The 22087-nt window shown below is 42.5% G+C and overlaps 1 protein-coding gene across 7 annotated transcripts in view; it reads right to left on the bottom strand.

Moving 5' to 3' along the window:
* Nucleotides 1-22087, bottom strand: part of EXTL3 (exostosin like glycosyltransferase 3) — a 53353-nt gene that overhangs the window by 26284 nt on the left and 4982 nt on the right. For 2 of the 7 annotated variants that reach the window (XM_032265415.1, XM_032265417.1), the window contains exons 2-3: nucleotides 13828-13921; nucleotides 9504-12125 (exon numbers count right to left, since the gene is read on the bottom strand). In XM_032265415.1, the coding sequence (XP_032121306.1) occupies nucleotides 9504-11651 (2148 nt within the window). In that variant the 5' untranslated portion in view covers nucleotides 11652-12125; nucleotides 13828-13921. Of the gene's footprint in view, nucleotides 1-9503; nucleotides 12126-13827; nucleotides 13922-14555; nucleotides 16312-17660; nucleotides 18823-18849; nucleotides 20548-22087 lie in introns of those variants that run through there. The other 5 variants (XM_032265420.1, XM_032265419.1, XM_032265416.1 and 2 more) reach the window with 5 other exon arrangements.

Here is a 22087-nt window from a genome sequence, read left to right as displayed (position 1 = left end):
AAAAAAAAAAAAAAAAAAAAAAAAAAAGAATTTAGAGCAGTGGTTCTCAAAAGTGATTTTGCCCCAGGGTACATGTGGCAATGTCTGAAAGGATTTTTGGTTGTCACAAATGGGGAGAAAGGAGTGCACTACTTGCATCTATTATCTAGTGGGCAGGAGCCAAGAGTGCTGCTAGATCCTACAGTGCACCAGACACCCCCACAACAAAGAATTACCTGACCCAAAATGTCACTGCACCACTGCTGAACACCCTCATTTAGAGTCAACCTCCAGGAGACAGTAAACCAAACCGAACTTGGAAGAATAACTATAGTTTAGCACCTAAGACAATCCCCTTTCCCCCATAACCATAAAAAGATTTTGCCCTCACAAACTTTGCAAACACAAACTAAAACTAAGTGGGTGGAAGAGTAAAGGTTTTCTTCTAACAGTTTTGCTTCCAAGCTGTTGAGCATTTTCTGTGTGCTAGGCACTGTGGATGGTCTTTATCTGCATTCTCTCATTTGCTGCTGACCTGCTCACCTAGGCTGTTTTACCTGCACTTGCACTGGAATCACTGGCAATTTTTTCTCTTATAAGTTAATGGCTAAACTAAAGCTCAGCAAACCAGCTACTATGTATTCTGGCACCAAAATCAGAGGAACAGAAAGGCTCAAACATTTCTAAATGCAGACTCACGGATCAGCAATGCCTCTAGGAATATGAGAAAAGGCAGACTGAACATAAAAGAAACAAGTCAACCAGAGGGAGTGTGTCATGTTTAAGAAAGGTTCTCATTTTTGTTGATGCTGCTTTGTTTCAAATTAAAACAACACTCTTCCCTCGACTCCTCAGTACTGGCTGTTTCATGTTACTACAGCATATAGCTATTAGATGCCTTATGATTACACCTTGGTAACTTGTGAACAGGACGACTGACTTTCAAATTACTGCTTTAATTACTGGTATGACATTAACCAAAAGGAACAGACCATAGTGCCTGGCAATAAAGCAAATGTTCAACAAATGTTTCATAAAATGAATGAATGAGCAGAAAATAGAAAATAATTCAGCCCTGCCATTCTATTTACAGAATATGAAATAAAGACTTGAGAAGTTACTAGATCAAAATTATAGGTAAATAGTATCTTTAATAATCTTAAAGAATGATAACTAAAGAAAAATTAGGAAACCTCTTAGTATTTAATGTAGTTTTCTATAGCAAAAAACCCATCCACCTACAACAATCAAGCCAGGAGCAGATGCCCACACTTTGCCTGGCTTGTCTCACACAAGCTCCCAATGGTGCCTTGCTAGCTCTTTTGCACAACATCATTCATGGGACCCCTGACTTTCTCCCATCACAAAGGAAGGGGAACAACAATCGTGGCCTAGAACCCTGCCACCTACGAAATTTGGCCATTTAAATACACTTTAAATGCCCTTTTATCCTTTAAAATTACATCTGGCTCAAGTCCGACAATCTCCATCCTCCAACAAAACATATCCATGCATAATATATCCCTACAGTAAATCCGTATCTGAGAATGAAACTTAACATCAAGCCATCACACAAGCAAGAAACAAAACAGCAACTAACCTTAGTTCTCCATCATTCCCTTCCTCCAACGTAAAAGAGGAAACCATCAGAGAACTCCGGAATCAGGAAAATGAGGTCCACGAAGAGGCACACAGTCATGCCCACCTAACTCAGGAGGACCAGGTAACAGAGCTTGGAGCAAGTGGGGAGGGAGGTGACCAACAGAGAGAAGATGATACAACGAGGACGACATTATTTAAGGACATCATACATTCAGTAAATGTCAAGTGATGAGGCAGAAGGCAAGGAAATGCAAACGAAGGAAAAGGAAGTAAGAAGGTAACAGTGCATTGTTTTCCATTTATAACTTTACATGGAGACGTCATTCAGTACAAACAAAATTGTACATGTTTTAATTTATAAGAGAAAAAATTGCCAACGATCCCAGTATAAGTGCAGGTAAAACAGCCTACGTGAGCAGGTGAGCAACAAATGATAGAATGCAGGTAAAGACCATCAACAGTGCCTAGCACACAGAAAATGCTCAAACACTGCTAGCAATTATTATAACATGAGATTAGCACAGCCTCTATTTCAAGTGTCATATGTTTTACATGTATATTCTATATTCTGTACGTATTTTAATTTTGATACATTTTCTTATATTTTATATACATATTATTTAAAAGACAAGCTTTTGCTTTTCCAAGAAATTTAGACATGAACAAAAATAAAGAGAAGAAAAAAATACATCCTGACCTATTGCCAGAAGTCCTGAGACCTGGGGCCGGCGGTGGCTCACACCTATAATCCCAGCACTTTGAGAGGCAGAGGTGGGCAGATCATCTGAGGTCAGTATTTCGAGACCAGCCTGGCCAACATGGCGAAACCCCAACTCTACTAAAAATACAAAACTGCGGTTAACACCCCTCATGGACACGGAGGAAGGAGAACTGTCCAGACCCAGGCACAATTAGTGCCTGAAGAATATCTTGGTTTATAGTGTTATTACTCAGCTACGTCCTTTATATAATCCTTTATATATAATCATATATTAGTTTACAGAATTAGTGCCTAAAGTATAACTTACTGCTTACATATATCTAGCTTATATAATCATTCTTAATACTTATATCTAGCATAGTTAGTTCTGTACAATCATTCTATATAATCATATAGGTATTGTAGTCGGAGCTGCACTGACACATTCAGTGCTGATTTACAGAATCCTTCTATATAACCATATAGTAGTTTGTAGCAGGAGGAATGCCTAGAGCAGTGACAGAACAGAAGCAGTACATGGGAAAACAGCCGGACCAGCACAAGAATCAAAGACCCAGGCGGTGGCATCCCTGCCTGAAAGGGCATACACTGTATGGCAGGCTTGGAGCAAGAGCCTCTCCTCCTGATAAAGGAGTTGTAGTACCTTGCATCCAATTTCTGTGGAAAGCAGGCTTCAGGTCTGAGATCCTGGAAATAACCGAGGGAAAAGAACCCCTCTGGTGTGACCAGTCACGGTGGCTATACACTGTCAGTCTTTTCTCGCTTCTGTGCTAGCTCAAATCATCTTCCCATAAATATCTTCAGAGAAGTGCACAAGTCTGTCAGCTCCCACTGCATTGGCTTACAGTGTCCTTCTATTAGAAATCCTTTGAAGTCTCCAGCACCCAGATAAGAAGTGTTATGCAAGACACCTGTTGCACACAGCCCACCTCCTTGCCTCGGTGACCTAATGGGAGCAGACCCTTTTTCTGTACATGACCCTCTACTACTGCGCATGGCCCACCTCTGCCCAAGTGACATAATTGGGTGGTCCCCCCACTTGTGACCCACTGGATTATGTATGCCCTATTACTAAGCCTATGGATGACAGCCTCACTCACAACCCTGCCCCTGCTTATATCTAATAAATACAGATGCTCCCGGGCATTTGGGGCTCTCGCTGAGCTCCGCTCACAGGTGGCACGGTCCCCCGAGTCCAGATGCTCTTCACCAGTTCTTCAGTGTCCTGTCTCTTTACTTCTCGATCCTGCACCTCAGCACAGCATAAGGGACACCCCATAACCCTGTGGGGTCCAAGAGCCGTGCACAAAAATTAGCCGGGTGTGGTGGTATGTGCCTGTAGTACCAGCTACAAGGGAGGCTGAGGTACAAAAATCACTTAAACCCAGGAGGTGGAGGCTGCAGTGACCCCAGATCACGCCACTGTACTCCAACCTGGATGACAAAGTGAGAATTTCTTAAAAAAAAAAAAAAAAAAAAAAAAAAAAGGTCTTGAGCCCTCATTCTAATACAGGTTTCAATTAGTCAAATGACCTGAAGCAAGAGAATTCTCACAGCCTCACATTCCTTACTTTCAACTAGCAAAAAGAGTACATATAAACTAAGAGGGGAAGACATTACCTAAAGAATCAATTTGCTGCAAGTTAGTCAATTATGCAACATGACTTTCTGGCAATTTCTTTAAACTTCTCTATTTCTTGCTATTCATTTTTGGTTGGAGGTAGCCCTGTTTTGTATAATTTTCCTTTGCAGCCATACAGCCCATTTGCAACATAAGCCATAGCTATAGCCACCATGTTACTAAGTAAAATGTTGTCAAAGAGAAAAACAAACCACCCAGATGTGCCAATCCCTAGTGAGATTCACCAGACCTTGCACAGTCTTGGATCTGGAGAAGCTGGACAAGGCTTTCCCTGCTGGCTTCACCTAGATATCACAATTTTGGGAAATTATTGTCTCATTCGTTCAAGGGATATTTTTAAAAGTAGAGTGTGCAGAGATAAAAAAAAAAAAAAAATACAGCTTATCAATACTCTAAGGACTAAGCCCTGAGAACAATCTCCCATCCTGTCTGAGGTCTAGTCAGAATCCAAGCCTCTTGGCTTGAGGCAGAGTCCCCAGCTGGAAAGTTCATAACGCCAAGAGCGCACTATGGATGCAGCTTCTCTTCCCTTTTCCCTAAGAGACGACTGGGGAGAAAGTATGAAAACAACTCCCCTGGAATGATATTTACATTCCCCCAAATAATTCTCCCTGTTCAATTTGAGTATCAAGGGCTGGGAGAGAGGGAAAAGGGCATTGAAAAATCTCATATCTTTTTTTTTTTAAGAGACAGGATCTCACTCTATCACCCAGGCTGGAATGCAGTGGCACAATCACAGCTCATGGCAGCCTTGACTTACCAGGCTCAAACAATCCCCCCACCGCAGCCTCCCAAGAACCTGGGATTACAGGCATGCATCATGATGCCTGGCTAACTTTTTTTTCTCTTGTTTGTAGAGATGGGGTTTCTCTATGTTGCCCAGGCTGGTTTCAAACTCCTAGGCTCAAGCAATCTGCCCGACTCAGCCTCCCAAAGTGCTGGGATTACAGGCATGAGCCACTGAGCCTGGCACTATCATTTTCGCTTGGGAAAAAAAATGGTGCATTCTGACCTCATCACTTCCAGAGAGACCCTGCAGTCGGCAAAGACGTGTGCTATGCTGATCTCTGAACTGGCTCTCTCCACCATCGTTCCTCACCTAGGCTGTTGCAAGTCTTTTACTGCTTCTGCTCTTCCCCCCCCCAGTCACCCCCAAATCACGTGCCTCCTCTGCTTAACACCCTCCAGGGGCATCCTAAGGCACAGAGGATAAAACCCAGACTTCCTGACCACATGTGTGCCGTCCTGCACCTGGCTGGCCATGCCGCCTTCTCCAACCTCCTTCGAAAACGCACCACACAGATGCACTAGACATTGCTTCTGGCACTTGCCATTCCCCCGTACATCCCTCCAGAATTTACGTGGCCTGCTCTCTCGCTTCATTCAGGCTTCTGCTCAAATGTCACCTCTTCTAAGAGCCCTTCCCAGGCACCCTGCGTAAATTAGCCGTACCCTTTATGAAGAAGAGAATGAAAAACTAAGACTCAGGGACGGGCTGCCAAGAGACTGTCTCAGCAATCAGTAAGTAGACAGTGTGAAGAGAAGCAATGCCTTGAGCAAGCTAGGCTACATTGTTAGTCACAGAAAGATGTCCCTTTCCTAACAACCCACATGTTACAACTCCAAAACGACTGATTCTAAAACGGCCACCCTACTTCCTATTTTCCAGAATATAAAGCAGAGTAAGGAAGATGTGTAAACTGGTCAGTATATAGTAACTCAAACTAAAGTTTTTAATGGGACTATCTATCAAGGGATGACTTGGCGTTTCTGCCTCCAGAAGGGTTGAGTAAGCTCCTGCCAGACCCAGTCCTCCCTCAGATGACTACAACCGCTGGACAAAAATACCGAAAAAGGAATTTCCAGAAGGCACTAGAGAGTAAAGAAAAGACAACCAACTATGGAGGGGTGCTAAAATTCAGAGGGAGGGAATTACTGACACAGGGAGAATTACTGCTGATTTTACCCTGAGAGTAGACCAGATTTGGTACCAAGAAAGGCAGCCAAAACTACCATACAAAACCTCTGGTCTTTCCGGCCTGTAAAGGAAATGTGTAAGGTAACCATAGCCCCTAGTAAGAAAGGAGAAAATTCCAGAAAGGAGAAAGCCAGGAAAGGGGTGCTCCAAGTTCTTCAACGAAACTGCCCTGTCTCTGGCCGACTCCTAAGCCACGCATGCTTGGTGCAAGTTGCAAGCAGAGCAGCTAAATAGAAAAGAACAGAGCATGCGAGTGGCCACTCAGAAGACAGGCTTTCAGTCTGAGTCAACATAACTAACCACCTGCTAAAACACAAATATCAGCACTTTCCAGAATAAAAATCAAAGAAAACCATGCTGAGGCATACCACAGCCGAACTCCTGAAAAACAAAAATAAAAAAAAAGACAAGATTAGCAGCAGTAAGAAAATACAAAGAACAAAATCTCAATAGCAGCCAGAGAAAACCACACCTTACATACAAGGAAACAAAAATTGGCAAACTACTGACATATCGTCAGAAACCACGGAGGCCTGGAAACAGTGGAACATCTTTCAGGTGCCATGAAAATGGTGGTCCCCAGCATAGTGCAATTTTTTTCAAAAGCCTAGACCTGAAATCCCTTGGCATAATAATACTCTCTAGCTGGCTTTCATTAAGATATCTTTGTTAGCCGGGCGCGGTGGCTCACGCCTGTAATCCCAGCACTTTGGGAGGCCGAGACGGGTGGATCATGAGGTCAAGAGATCGAGACCATCCTGGTCAACATGGTGAAACCCCGGCTCTACTAAAAATACAAAATATTAGCTGGGCATGGTGGCGCGTGCCTGTAATCCCAGCTACTCAGGAGGCTGAGGCAGGAGAATTGCCTGAACCCAGGAGGCGGAGGTTGCGGTGAGCCGAGATCGTGCCATTGCACTCCAGCCTGGGTAACAAGAGCGAAACTCCGTCTCAAAAAAAAAAAAAAAGATATCTTTGTTGTTATGCTCCAGGAGCTAAGGGACCTGATTCACATGCTTACAAAATATGCAAGAGCCAGGGAGAGAGCAGACACCCACCATCGCCCCTGTTTGGTAGTCCCACCCCATTCAATGGGAAATCCACTTCAACTGGTGGCACTTCTTCCATCTCTATGCAAGTCCTGTCTCCCTGCCTAGCCACCATCCCTTTTGTGAAGCTGTGTCAGAGAGCATTTGAAATCGGAGTGACCAAGCATGCTGCCAATAAAGATCACCTTCACTTCAAGCTAGACCTTTTTTGTAAATATTTAAAAGAATGAGGAATTTTAACATGTAAGTCCTATGAGGCACCCCTAAGACAACCCTTCTCCACTTAAAATAGTTGGAGCTCATTACACTTCACAGCCCATACACATTTGCACTTACGCCTCTTGCTTAGTGGGAGCCGAGCATAAGAGAAGCCTGTATTGCCCAGCACTTTCTGAAATGGCAGGAACGTTACTGGGTAGATTCATTGATGCCTGGGAACCATCCTGGTGCTAAATTTATAAAGATTTACTAAGCTTAACATACCGAACTGGCTATATCTACATCTAGATGGAGAAACCACTCTGAGGTAGATCACAGTAGTGCCATTTCTCTATAGGAGAGAAAGCTACCAGTCTCTTTCTAGCTCTGATACCTGGGTACATCCCAGATGTTAGCAACTTCAACTACTGCCCAGAACACCTGCCCCTCCTAGACAGAAAGCACAACCAGAATATTTACAAGATGGAGTGAAATTCTCCAGCTTGCAGCTATTTCCTGTTTTTTAAAAGGACCAGAAAATAACTTGTTTTGCTAATATGAGAAAGCTGTTTAGAGTGGCCAATTTGGAAAGTTTCTGGCATTTTCCAATTAGGTATTATTGCAATGGACTGCCTAATTACCAGGAGTACTTATTTCTCACCAGAGTTTTAACAAAGGATTCATTCTGGTAAGTTCTCTGATGAATTTCAGTCAACTTAACTGTGGTGACACCAACTGATCTACATCCCTATCGAAATCAAAGAAAACTCAGGAAAATTGGAAAACAATGGCTGCTCTATATTCTACTATTTCAGGAGCATATACCTTTCGCAGAGTAAATGCTTTTTTAATTTCAATAACATTCATAAAGCTGTTAACAAAGTGAACTTTGAGAAGTCTATAAAAAAATTCCCTATTTACTTAATATTCAAAATAAACTGGGATAAAAAGGATTTATAACCCTATGGTCTTTGAATAGCCTGATTATAAAATTAAATTAAATTAAAAAAAAAAAAAGACAAGATTAGCAGCACTAACAAAAAATTTAAAGCAAAGACGTACTTTGCATAGGAGGAAGTAGGCAGTAACGAATGACACAAACAGAAATGATGTAGAGGATACAAGAAGCCTTTATGAGTGAGGTCAGTTAAAGCTGCCCACAACATAGGCAGGACAGTCATACTGCTTCCATCTCCTTTAACATTAAGGGGTAAGAGGGAATCAAGTAAGTGAACACCTTTCTAGAGTCCTTAGTTATCTTATCTTAGATTCCCCTTTAATGCTGAGATCAAAAAAGCTAAATTATCAAAGATCACAAAATGACTACTTAGTCCTAGGTCTGTATCACTCCAAATCTCATTCTTATTACACCATGCCGCTGCCTAAAAAATAATTCAAATGTATCAGCTTCCCAATGAAATACACTTTTTAAAAAAAACTAGACTTCTAGCAATGTATGGCCCATCAGACCTTTTGCTACCTTTTGCCGGAAAGTAACTATATAGGTTGCAGGGTAAATATTTGGCAGTCTGCTTAAGACTTGCTCTAAGGCTACACATTTAAGATGGTTACCATCTCTCTTCTAGAATCTAAGTTTAATTCTGCAGGTGGATTACATCCTGCATATTTAGCTGTTATTTTTTTCTGTAAAATACAGCACTAACCATGAGATGGAGTAAAGAATAACAACCTACAAGACACCCTAGAACGTTCAACTGGAGTTGGTTCTCCAACTCCAAAATACCAAACCCCAATTCCAGTCTTATAAAAGACTTCTATGAATACCTGGAAAAAGACACAGGCCTCACTAAACCCTTTTGGAGGTGACTAAAGCTGCAGTTTATGGAATTAGACATACTAAATTCAGCTTTTTCATTACTCCGATCTTGGGCAAATTTATTAACCTAAGTCTCAGCTCCATACAAATAAGCTGAAGAAAGAGTGATAATGATAAAATGCTTATTTTAGTGCCAAGATGCTAAGTGCTTCCTAAATGGTAGCTTATCATTATCGTCATTACCACCTTGTCATGACATGGAAGAAGTCCATGGGATAACGGATGGGATAACCCACGAGGTCTATATATTGACTATAGAATCAGTTTCAGTTTTGGGGATCTGAGATTTAGGAAGTAACAGCAACAGAACTACCAAGGCTTGAAAGAGCAGCAAGCAAACACTTCAGGAAGAAAGGAATCTATACAGGCTTTTTAAAAGTGTGTGTGTATTCTTCTCTGCTAGAACTTACAACTGCTAAAGTGAAGGAAGACGGAAAAGGGATTAAAAGTGAAATGCTATTTCATGCAGCAAAACGAACTGCTCGTTTTCCTATTACCATGATGGGGACGCCAATGTCAGGCCACAAAAGGTCCTCTGATGGTAGCTTGGGAGAATTCCACACCACCACCACCTTGTTCAGGTAAGGGAGGCCGTTCAGCCTCTCTAAAGAGTTCATAAGCACTTCCTCCCGCTCATAAGTCAACATCACCACTGTGAACTGCTCTCTAGGAACATTGCCTCCAAGGGCAGCCTGAAACTCCTTGCCAGAACCCCCAGCTCCGCCGCCAATAGGCCGAAATCCAGTCCCTGAGCCCAAGAATTTGGCCTCTGAGGGCAACACAGGGTCAAAGGGGGTGTGGGGGAAAAGATGGAAAGGCCCTGGAGCGGAGTTCCAGCTGCGGTAAAAGTCAGTGACAGTCAGCGTGAAGTTGCGGAGGTATCTGGGAGAGGCATAGGGCGGCTCCGTCTCCACTGGCCCCAGGTCCAGGTCCCCGTTGTCAGCCATGTTGGGGTCGGTTCCAGCCGCCTTGCCTGAACGGTGGGGGATCTCAGCTGCTGCCTCTTCCCGGATGGGAGCAGCTGGGATCTGGATGCGAGTCCTAATCATAGCCAGCATGGTATTAAAAATACTGTCAGCGGTGGAGAAGTAAGTCTCCCAGAGAAAGCGGCCTTGCCGCCTCATAGCCAGGAGGTCACTGTCGGAGAGGCTTCTGAGCAGGAAATGAACCTCGGTAACGCGAGGCTTGGGCACCACCAGGGCCGCCTCGTTCCACTGCAGCATGTCCTGGTACGGAAGCTGGACCTGCTCCCCCAGCACCACCGGGACGGCACCGACTTCCAGGGCTTCAAAGAGCCTCGTGGCACACCCAGAGGAAATAATCAAGCGAGGGTCCCCGGGGGTGATGATGAGGGCGAAGGTGGAGAGCTTCAGCAATTCCAAGCGGTCCTCCCGCTCCCCACACAGCGCCCACTCAGTCGGCAGGCTGGGTTTGGGCTGGTTTTTGCAGGTGAATTCCACCAGGACCTGATCCAGCTTGCTGTCCTGCACTGCCTTCAGGGTGGCAATGATGCGGTCATCATAGTCGGCGGGAGGGTCGCCCTCCATTTCCTCTTCGAAGGAGCGGGCCTCCTGAAGGCTAGACCTCAGAGACTCAATCTTCTCCCCCTGGAAGGTGAAGAGGTATTTCCGCTTCACCGGCACCTGCGGTGGGATTTCCATGAAGTTAGGCTCAGACATGGCATGGACCAGCGGCGACACGACCAAGTCAAAGTCAGGTCTGTACTGGACAGCGTAGAAGGTGGACTGGGCCACCATGGCACGGCCGGTACTGACATTATACAGGAGGTTCTGTGTATCTGACTTACGCGACAGATTGATGATGAGATGGTTGTGTCCATCCGTCCGCCAGTGCGGCAGGGAATACAACTGCTTCTCCAGCTCGGCAGGCCGCAGCACCACTGGCTCCTGCATCTCTCCCACTAGGACCACGTAAAGGCAGGCAATGTCTGCGTTTTCTGTAACATACACGTTAGCTCGTGCTGTCGCCTGAAAAGCCTGCTTGACCAAGGGATCCAGGTAGCTGCCAAAGACAAACTGGTCACTGTCATAGACGTAGACTGGGAAGCCAGAGGTAAGAGGGCAACGAGAATAATCGAAGCAGTTGTGCAGTCGGCAGCCCCGGGTGGCCTTCGGGGGAGGGAGGCCGGCGTCGTCTTTCTCCGGGAGCAGTCGGATGGGCAGGGACAGCTTGGGCTGGTTCTGGGCCATGAGCTCCTTGTAGGAATGCTCGGTCTGGCTGATGACATTCTTCAGCTGCAGCAGGTCCTGCTTGGCATTCTCGATGCTCTTCTTACAGGCTTCGATCTTCAGATTCAGCTTGGCAATCTCACTGTTCAGCTCTTGGCGCTTGGCCTCCAGCTGCAGCAGCTCTTCGCTCACCGACTCGCGGATGCGGCACAGATCCAGCACGTGCTTCACCTCACACAGCTCGTTCCCTACCCGGGGGCCAAAAATCCGCTTGCCAGCCTCGTCGGCCTCATCCAGAGTGGTGAGGTAATAGTGGGCAATGAGTGGGAAGAACACCAGGATGACGAAGAGCGTGAAGCTGAGCCACGTGAGGCGGATGCGGTTGGACCAGCGCAGCATGCAGGTCTGACCTCCGTTCCCCGCACCCCCATTCCGCAGCATGGTATAGCCCGTCATGAGTCCTCTGCTGCCTGCCCGCCAGATCACGTCGGGTCACTCGCCATAACTATGGGTTGCTATTCCACAAAACGATCTCTGTTTCACTGGCACGTTTCAGGAAGAGTGCCTGCGTTCCCTGGACAAGGCACCAAATAAAATGGAAATTTCATTTTCCTCAGCTGCAGCTGAAACAGTCTCTGACCCTATTATAGCAGATTTTAAGTTCTGGCTGTTGACCAAAGAACATGTCCTTAATCTTTATCAAAAGGTAAAAGGTGCCACATTCTTGCTGGGATGAAAGGGAGGAGATACCTGATGATGAAACCCAGGAAAAACACCCTGGAATCAGACAGACTGTTTCAACCGCCATAGCTCTTGTGTCTTGGTTTTGCTGACCAACAAATATGCATAGTGTCTATTTGGTTATATAGTAATGGGTTAGAACAGAAATAAATGCCAGCTTCTTACTGATGTCTTTGCCAACAATCGGGCCTGCAAAAGAAAGAGAACCACGTCAGTCTTGATGAGATTACACTGAACACTCCCACCATCGTACATTTCTAGAAAATGCTTAAATCTTAGATGGAACAATGGCTGGAACACTGGTGTGTGTCGCAAAGAACATTATGCCAATGTAGAGATGTTGTTTGTTGTTTGGTATGAGTATTTTACTTGGGGAAATAAAAGGCGAAGTGCCTCCAAAGCTGCAGTTTACACCCCCTCCCCACTTCTTATGTAACTGCATATAGAGCAGCATTACAGCCCTATAACATGATGACCAACTAAATTCATGGGGCAAAGATGTCCACAGTCTCATTTTCTTATCCTATTCCACACCTGGACATCATCTTCCTATGAAGAGAAATACCTTCCTATCCAACCTGGGTAGCTTATGTTTACTCCTAACCCGTTTTCTTTGGAAATACTTAACAAAAAAAAAAACTCTGAAAAGCTCAATTTGTTCAATGTAGAGTTGAAAGGGGTTGAAGAGAACTCTTTTGATCTTTATCCAGTAGTAGATGCAGTAATCCTGAGACAAAATGTATTTCCCAGTTTGCTTCTCATTTATCTTCCATTAGCAGACATCATGTGCTCTTTCTTAAAATATAAATAGTAACTTGCTCTTTTAGAAAGAACACTATACTTAGAAATGAGAGGCATTCGTTCTCATTCTCTGCTGACAGATTTGCTATCAGACCTTGGTTTCCTAATCTTCTCAGATGGAGATAGGTACACGGAGACGGCAATGCACCACATTGCTGTGATACACAGTGCAGTGGGTGGGAGGGCACTGAGGCGACTCAGTCCCCCAACGACACTCCCGGCCCTGCCCTCTCACTAGGCCTCACTGCCACTGGCTACGGTGGATTGCTACTTGCTTTCCTTCAAATTCAGCACAGCTAGAAGCAAATCATAATATCCTATGCTAGGGAATATTGCTGGTTTCTTTATTCATTCTTCCAAACAATATTCACCATACTCTTAACAGGGCTAAGACATGCTAAGTGTAACTGTGGGAGAATCCAGGGTGTATAATCCTTGACCTCATGGAACTTCCTTTAGCCTAAGAGATAAGATATAAACAAACAAGGGTACAGGCAGCATAAAATGAGTAGGACTTCACAGAGGCACAGTCACTCTCTAGCTTCTACCTCTGTCAAAGATGTTTAACTGTTGAAGGTGTGATCATCTTCTCTCCTTCTTACCATATTTATAATCATAATTTTTATTATTTTTCAGAATGAAAATTTCTTGAAACAATCTAACATTTTTTTCAAGTTGATCAAATTTCACTGTAACATCTGATATTAAATTTTAATCAATAAATTATAACAACAATTTCTAAGAAAAGGGGATATTACAATCAGCTAACAGCAAAGAATGAAAGGAGGGAAATGATGGCATGAGTCACTGCATCCATTAGAAAGAACATCTGACAAGACATCAGACCTAAAGTTGATGACGATATTACTAAAATGTTTAAGTATTTGAATAATCGAAACTTGGATAATTAACGGCTGCCCAAATATCCAAATTTACATTATCCTTGTGATTCAAATGTTTAAATCTCTTGTTGCTTTCAAAAGAATATTCTTTGCACTCATGACCAAATCATAACAAAGAAACAACAGAATGTAAGAAAAAGAAAAGGCGGCATAATCACGGCAATCCAGCTGACTCATTCCTTCCTCACCATGTGTTTTGGGATCCTTCCTTCCTCTGACTTGTGTAGCATTATACTTCAGCACATGATTTCTTGAAAGAGTGAACCTCCAGGGCTTGATCTCCTGTTTAAATTTAAAAAAAAAAAAAAAAAAAAAAACCAGAATAGTGACACACTATTAGAAAAATAAGAAAGTGCTAGTAAGTAACTTATTTACTGTCCCCTCTGAAAAGATTTCTCTTATGTATATAAGGTGACCGAAGAATTTACTGTCCAAACAGAGACTCTTTGAAGTGGAAAGGGGGACTATTAATAAATACACCAGGACAAGAGGTATATACAGGGACTCTCGCAGGCAAACCATCCAGACAGACGTTACCTGTTTATGAGCTTTAAGGGGGAATAAAACCAAACACTAAAGTATGGCAAAGTTCTTACTTGTTGGAAGTATATACTGAGATGTTGACAGATGAAATGATGTACTTGGAATTTGCTTCAAAATAAACAGGATGAGAGTGCGGGGAGAGTTTGGAGGTAGAAAGGAACTCAAGATCAGCCGTGAGCTGACTGCCACCAACACTAAATGATGGGCACCCACGGGGGCTTATGACATTAGGCTCTCTGCTTTTGCCTAGGTTGAAATTTTTCATACCAAAAATTCGAAAAGACATTACATACAGAGTCTAAACAGAGGGTTTTAAAAAGTCATTTGGAGCCTGACTATACTTAGTCTAATATTTCTAGTGCTATCAACTTACCTATAAGCAGAGCTGAGAGTAGAAACAAATGTTCTCACAGACACCAATAACTCAACAATAATTCCAAAGAATGCATACCCACTAAGTTCCCATCTCTTTTATGGGAGCCAGGCAAAAGCATCATCCATGTCCAATCACATGAGCATTCCTTCCTGAACAGCTAAACTTCAGGCACAAAAGAAAACTCTCAGAATCTCTTCTGTGATTCTCCAGAAAATGAAAATAAATATATCAACCTCTAGAAATAAATGTCAAACAATGCTAAGGAGCAATCTTCAGGAATTTTTTTATTCCAAATACAATGTACATGTCTAACTCATTCTCAGTCACTTGCCATGACATTTCGCACTTAACTTGCCAGCTGGCCTCCGTTCCTGCCCAACGCACTCCACACACAGCAACCAGGACCGCCTAGAAACGTGAGTAAGACCACGCCTCCCCTCTCCACTGACTGCCCGGCCCTCCAGACTCCTCTCAGTTCCATCGCTCTTCCCCTTTCTCTCTCAGCTTCAGCTGAACAGGCCTCCTCTCACCTCCTCGACTGTGCCAAGCTTCTCACTCTCAAAACTTCATACCTGTTTTGTCTGAAATGTTCTTCCCCAGGCTTCTGCCTGACAGACTCTTTCTCATCCTCCATGTCTCAACTTTTCCTGGCATTCCCAGGTAAAGTTGCCTTTCTTATACCCTGATGCTCTCTAGGACCGACCCATTGATTTCCTCCCTAATATCTTTGAATTCCCTCCCTTTCCCACCAAAGCTTAATCCTCGAGGGGAAGAAACCTGTGCGCCTGGCTCACTGCTGCATGGCGAGCATCCAGCCCAGTGTCCAGCACACTATACACACTCTATAAATATTTGTTAAATAAATCATTATCATGGATCACTTCCTCATCCTACAAACTCTCAATTCTCCCCTGCATTTCCACGAAGCTGTGTTTTTTTAGTGTCCCATCTACTTCCCTGACTCATCCTCCCTTTCTGCTTCGCTGGGACCTAGTCGTCTTACCTCATACTAAAAGTGTTTCCCATGGCTCTCAAGGTAATCTGTTAATGAATCCACTAACAAATAATACATTGTATTGAATTCAGGTAAGATACAGAGAGAGAACTTCAGAGCCAGGAGGCATCTGGATGGCCATATGGACCTGCAGCTAGACTACCTGGCTCAGGACGCAGCTCAGCCTGGAGAATTTGGGAATGTTATATATCTCTCTGAGCTCATTTCCTCCTTTGTAAAGTGATGCTAAAAATCTCTACCTACCGCCAGGGTTACTGCACAAATTAAATAAGTTACTATAGATGGAAGGGGAAAAAATGGAAACATGGCTAAAACAGTGCTAAGAGGAAAATTTATGTATGAATTCTTGCACCGAAGAAGTCTCGAATCAATAACCTATGCTCCTCAAGAACCCCCCCCAAAAAAACAAAACAAACCTAAAGAGCAGAAATCAATGAAATCGAAAACAAAAGCAGAAGAGAAAAAGCAAGAAAACAAAGGGGTTTGTTACCAGTTTGACAAACATGCAAGAACAACAAATAGAAAAGACACAAATTACCAATAGTAGGAATGAAACAGGGGCTATTACTACAGTTCCTGCAAGCTACATAACTCTACACACTTCAGTGAAATGGACCAACTCCTTGATAAATACAAAATACCATAACTCATCCAACAGTTATAACTATCAAGTAAATTGACTTCAAACTTAAAAATCCCAAAAAGGGGCCAGGCACGGTGGCTCATGCCTGTAATCCCAGCACTTTGGGAGGCCAAGGTGGGAGGATCACAAGGTCAGGATATCAAGACCATCCTGGCCAACATGGTGAAACCTCTACTAAATCTCTACTAAAAATATAAAAATTCACAGGGCGTGGTGGTGTGTGCCTTTAGTCCCAGCTACTTGGGAGGCTGAGGCAGGAGAATAGCTTAAACCCGGGAATCAGAGGTTACAGTGAGCCGAGATCATACCACTGCACTCTAACCTGGTGACAGAGTGAGACTGTCTCGGGGAAAAAAACAAAAAAGAATTCCAAAAAAGAAATCTCCAGCCCCACATGGTTTCACTGAAGAATTCTACTAAACATTTTTTAAAAAATACACACCTATTCTACACTGTCTCTTCCAGAGGAGGGAACACTTCCCAGTTCATTTTATAAACCTAGCATTACCATGACACTAAAGCCAAAGACAGTACCAAAAAAAAAAAAAAAGAGAGAGAGAAAACTACAAGCCAGGTGCAGTGGCTCATGCCTGTAATCCCAACACTCTGGGAGGCTAAGGGGAGAGGATGGCTTGAGACCAGCCCTGACAACATAGTAAGACCCCATCTCTACCAAAAAAACAAACAAACTTAAATTAGCCAGGTATGTTCCCAGCTACTCTAGAGGCTGAGGTGGAGGATGACCTGCACCCAGGAAGTAGAAGTTACAGTGAGCTATCATCACACCTGGGTGACAGAGCGAGACCCTGTCTAAAAAACAAAAACAAAGAAAAACCTACAAAAAAAATCTCATGAACAAAGGCACAAAAATACTTAACACAATATTAGGGTTAGACTTCAGCAATATATAAAAAGAATCCCATTATATTGCATTTCAGCAGGGAAGTCTTAAGTATTTTAATATAATCTTATCCAGAAGCATAAAAATTCTCTCCACTTATACCTTCATTTCTCATATCAAAGTGTCCCGCCATTCTCACCCATGCAGTGCACCTCATATCAAGTCAGTCTGCATTTTACACTCCTCCCCCATGCCCTCTCCTGATTCTCTTTCTCTGACCCCTTTCCACCACTCCCTAAATGTAGCTGTTCCCACAGGCTTGTCCTAAATCTCTTCCGTCCTTCACCTCCCCGAACTTCCCAATGAGCTTCGGTTAGCTGAGACCGGATGACTCTCAAATTCGCTTTTCCCATCTTTGCCTCCCTCCTGATCTCCCTTTTCCGGTGGTCAGAAACACAAAGATCTACACCTCAAAGGTCGAATGGCAGCAAGCATGTCTTCTACGATTAGAAGGGGGTCATAACAGCGTCTTCTCCCGAGGGAAAAAAATGTAAAACAGTTGTACACAGAGATTTACCATTCAGATTGTGGCCAGCATCCTACCTTTTACTTTTTTCTAATCAGACACTTTGCTGACAAAAGCAAAGTAGAAGTCTCCATCTGCTAGCCACTCACTAGAGGGCTCAAACAAGCTGTAGCCCTGGAAAGCTGTCATGTAAATCACTCCGTTCGAGAGTCTGAACAGTGGGCTGAGAAGTCCAGGCTCAGAGTTCCAAAGCACAACTGTGCACATGCTGGTGTTCCCCTTTACCTCCATGGACCAGGGCCCTCCTCCGCTCACATCCCTTATCACAACAGCAAGCCGAGATAATCAGCAGGAACATTACTCACGGCCTTGCTTTCAAGAGTTTGTTGATATAACAACCATCCTACAGACTCAACTTTTTTCCTTATAAAACTAAAACACTGATAGTGAAACTTCCCATCGCAGATCTGGGATATGTCTCTATTTAGGTCTTCTTTCTTGTCGTTTAATAAAACTGTAATTTTTTTTACACGCAGAAAATTATCAGACTACAATAGAGCACTAAAAGAAAGAAAAAAAGTTAAACGACGACACTAAAACACTCACCCAGAAAGACAGGAGGCACAGGGGGAATAAGGGAGCTGCTGGTCCATCTGGCTATTATGCCTTCCACATGGAAGGAATGAAGAGAGAAGTCGGCGAGAAAGAGAGGCTAGACGCTTTCCAGATGTTCCCAATGAAATCTTCAATGGCCTCTAATAGCTTAAGTAATTAGAATAATAGCTAACAGGTATTGAATGCTTGCTGTATACCAGCTAAACCTATTACCACATATTCCTCAACACACTCACTTAATCCTCACAACAATCCTGTGAAACAGGTTTACTGTTATTCCTGTTCTGTACATGAAGAAACCAAAGCACACAGGCTAAGTCATTTGCCATAGGTCGTCCATATATTAAGTGGGGAAATGTGAATCCAAACCAAAGCAAGCTGACTCTAAGGCTCAAACTTTTAATGCCTTAATTGCGTTCCAATGTCTGTATTAATTCAATTAACAGTGCGAGCAGGCACACACACGCCTATCACGTAGATTATTTTTACATTCTCCATAACACTGCGGCTCCACTGTAACCATGAATAATGATTATAATTGAAACACACAATATTCCTCCAAAACCCAAAGCCAACACTATATTCAAAGTATTTACCTGCTAAAGAGAACAACATACTCAAAGTATGTTTGCCAGCGTGCCTATGACTCACCTGTATATTTGTGCTTGTAATACTATTTTCTTTTTCATTTAGGGCAAAATGGGCCCATCTAGTGGCCGAATTCCATGACACCCCAGATGCGGGTTCTACAGAGCTGTCTGCATGCTGCTGCCGATGCCACCATCACCAGGAGCCCTTCCAATTAGGTAAAGAGAGTTCTGCACAGGAAACCATTTCAGTGAGGTCGTTGGAAGCAGTATTTCATAGGATTGTTTTGTTTTTAAGTACTAACAACCTAAAAGAGCATCATTTCCCGATTTCCTTACTACGTACAGGCACGATAAACAGCCTGTCAAGGCATGATAGCACCTAGTCCATGAAATCAGGAAGTATGTTAATAAGCACTAAAATGCATTTCCCACACTATCACTGATTTCTCTCTTCTGTTAAAAAAAAAAAAAAAGGCACCTCCCAGGGAAGCTAATTGTAGATAAAGAATAAGCTGTAAGAACTACATGTAGGCAGTTCCCAAGTTACAGGAGATCAAGGCCCTGTGTCACAGTGGTTTCTTACTGGATAACTTAACCTGGATGAAGAAAGGGAAGCAGAATATCCTCAGCAATTAAAAAGCAAAATGAAGTGTGAAAAACTGGTTGTGCCTTGACCTACTGACTCGAGAGTGAAGACTATGATGCAGCCAGAGAACGAACGTTTGAGCCACCCTTATTACAGGCTGCTATAAAGGGAAAAAAAGTTATTCTTTGGGCTTAGGAGCAGATTTCTAAATCCCAAGGTGTTTCACAAATGCCACTAGCAGACAAGTCACAAAATACAAAAGGAACTCATCAATAAGTGATGATCATTCCTTCCGTTGCTCAATATATAGATATTAACAAGGAAAATGAGGCCATTGATTATTCCAAGTTACCTGTTTACTTGGCAATAAACCTGAACCCAGAAGTCTCAACTCCCAGCGTAAGTCCTCAGTTTGAAAATTATACCATTGCCTGTATGTTTCCCTTCCCACCAGTTTGCTAATGTGCCACAAATCAAAATGGTATTGTCTTACCAGTCAGTTTTACCAGGTGTAAAATTCAGATTCACAACTCAAGAATTTTTCAAATAAACCCAGGCCTATGCTACATTAACTAAATCAAAATTCCTAGGTGTGAGGCCAAGACTCCAACAGTTTGACAGAGTTCCCAGGTGATTTGAATGCACAGCACACAATCCTAACTCCAAAACCATTGGTCTAAGGAAGAATTGATGGTAATGGAGATTCAGATTGATGGCAGCTGAATCAATGTAATTGCAGAAAGCTAAGGAAGACAAACAGCAATCCCCCCTAACTCATACAGAAAGTCCACAGCTACAACGCACTGCACACCCTTGGAAGATGGGGAGGAGGGGGGCTTTTTCAAAATTGCTACTGATTTATATTCACAATATGCTAGACACAGGACTCTAGATAACACATTTCACACATATTATCTCACTTCATCAACCACATGGGAGTAGGTACTGTGATTTCCACCTTACCGATGAAGCAGTGGTGGATCACTGAAGCCAGGAAACTTGTTCAGGGCAATACAGCAACCAAGTTACAAATCCAGGTCCCGATGACCCACAGCCCTGTTTACTGCTTCTCATGTATGTACCACTTGTTTACTTAGAGGCTTCATTTTGTCTTAATTTATTTTACAATCAGTATATATTATTTTTGAAATATAAATATTACCTTCTTGCAATCTTTTTAAAGAACACCTCATTACATTTTTCAATAAATAATGTGACACATCTGTTTGGAAAAAAAATAAAGTCAGATTACTGCATGGCAAACCAAATCCAAAAATACGTTCCAGATGGATTCCAGAGTTAATTATAATAAATGAACCAGAACAAGAAAAGGAAAACACACATGTAATTTCATCTCAAGTTAAGTACAGCCACTTTTCCAGGAATCCAAGCAAAAGTAAAATCCAGAAATGTTCAACAGGTTTGACTACATAAGAATCAAAGGATTCTATGTGTTCAGAAGAAAAAAGCTTCAATTTGATTAAAAACTGGGGAAAGCCTGTGCAGCATGACAGAATTAAAAGAAGGCAATCAACAGCGGTCAAAGGATATAAACAAAAAGTTACACAAAAAAGGGTTCAAGTGATAAACATGTTTATACGTTTAACCTTTCTAGCAATCAGATAAATACACATCTCAAACAAGATGCTGTGATATTTTCCACCTATATATCATCAAACAATTGTAAAATTTTGTTATTTGGTGCTAAGCAGGATCCAGGGTAAACATTCCCACGCTTGGCTGCTGGGGCTGCAAATTGGCACACCTTTCTGGAGCACAATTTGGCAGTAATACAAACACTGAAACTGTGCCTATTCTCTTTCCCTGCAATTCTATCCCAAAAATTATTCTTCTAGAATCATTAGTGAGAAAAAAAGATTTAACTTCCAGAATGTTCATACTAAAACATTAAAATAAAGTGATTAAAGTACAGTACAACTCTGAACTATGCTGGCTGCCACAATGTGACAGGTACTCTTGCATTAGTAGAAAACTAAACTGAAAAGTAATTTGCCATTTGTAAGAAAAAAACCCTTGAAAATTTTCTTATCTTTGATTCAGCAATTTCACTTTCTAGGAATGTATTTTAGGTGAACAAGATTTGTATAAAAAGATGCAATCACCTCAATATTCTTTATCATCTATATAAAATATATAAATTAAATGTCCAAGCCTAGCAGCAAGGTTAAAGTATGACTCACTGATATGACTATCATACCATTAGGAAGCTTTTCAATGGTTTTAAATAAAAAGAAAAAAAACATGTTCGCCACCTAATGATAAGTGGAAAAATACAGATTCAAAGCTATATATCCAGTATAACATAAAATATTTAAAGCAAAAACACCCACATAGGCACTTCTAGATTGTGAAATTATAGGTGATTTTTGCATTCTTCTTTCTCACTCTCCCTCCTAAAATGAGATGCATCATTTTCATAAGGGCTGGGTAGAGATGTAGAAACAAAGTTTTTAAATACGGTCTTCAGATGGATTTTGCTAACTTATTCTCACAACAGTCAACTTAGTGTGTAAGTGCCTAGATTATAAACTAATCTAACAGTTTCCACCTCTCAAGAACACATGACTTTTATTTTATGCTGTGGAGGCATGCAACTGATATTGTTAGTGCCCTGGGTCTCCCTGAATGAGATGGAGAAACTGAAGCAAGTTTGCTAAGCCATACATGAATCAGTTCTTTTTTTTTTTTTTTT

The sequence above is a fragment of the Sapajus apella genome, unplaced genomic scaffold, assembly GCF_009761245.1.
Source record: "Sapajus apella isolate SASKATOON/1434 unplaced genomic scaffold, GSC_monkey_1.0 scaffold150, whole genome shotgun sequence".
Lineage (NCBI taxonomy): Eukaryota > Metazoa > Chordata > Mammalia > Primates > Cebidae > Sapajus > Sapajus apella.
The sequence above is the reverse complement of the archived record's forward strand: the minus strand, read 5'-3'. Positions and strand labels throughout refer to the sequence as shown.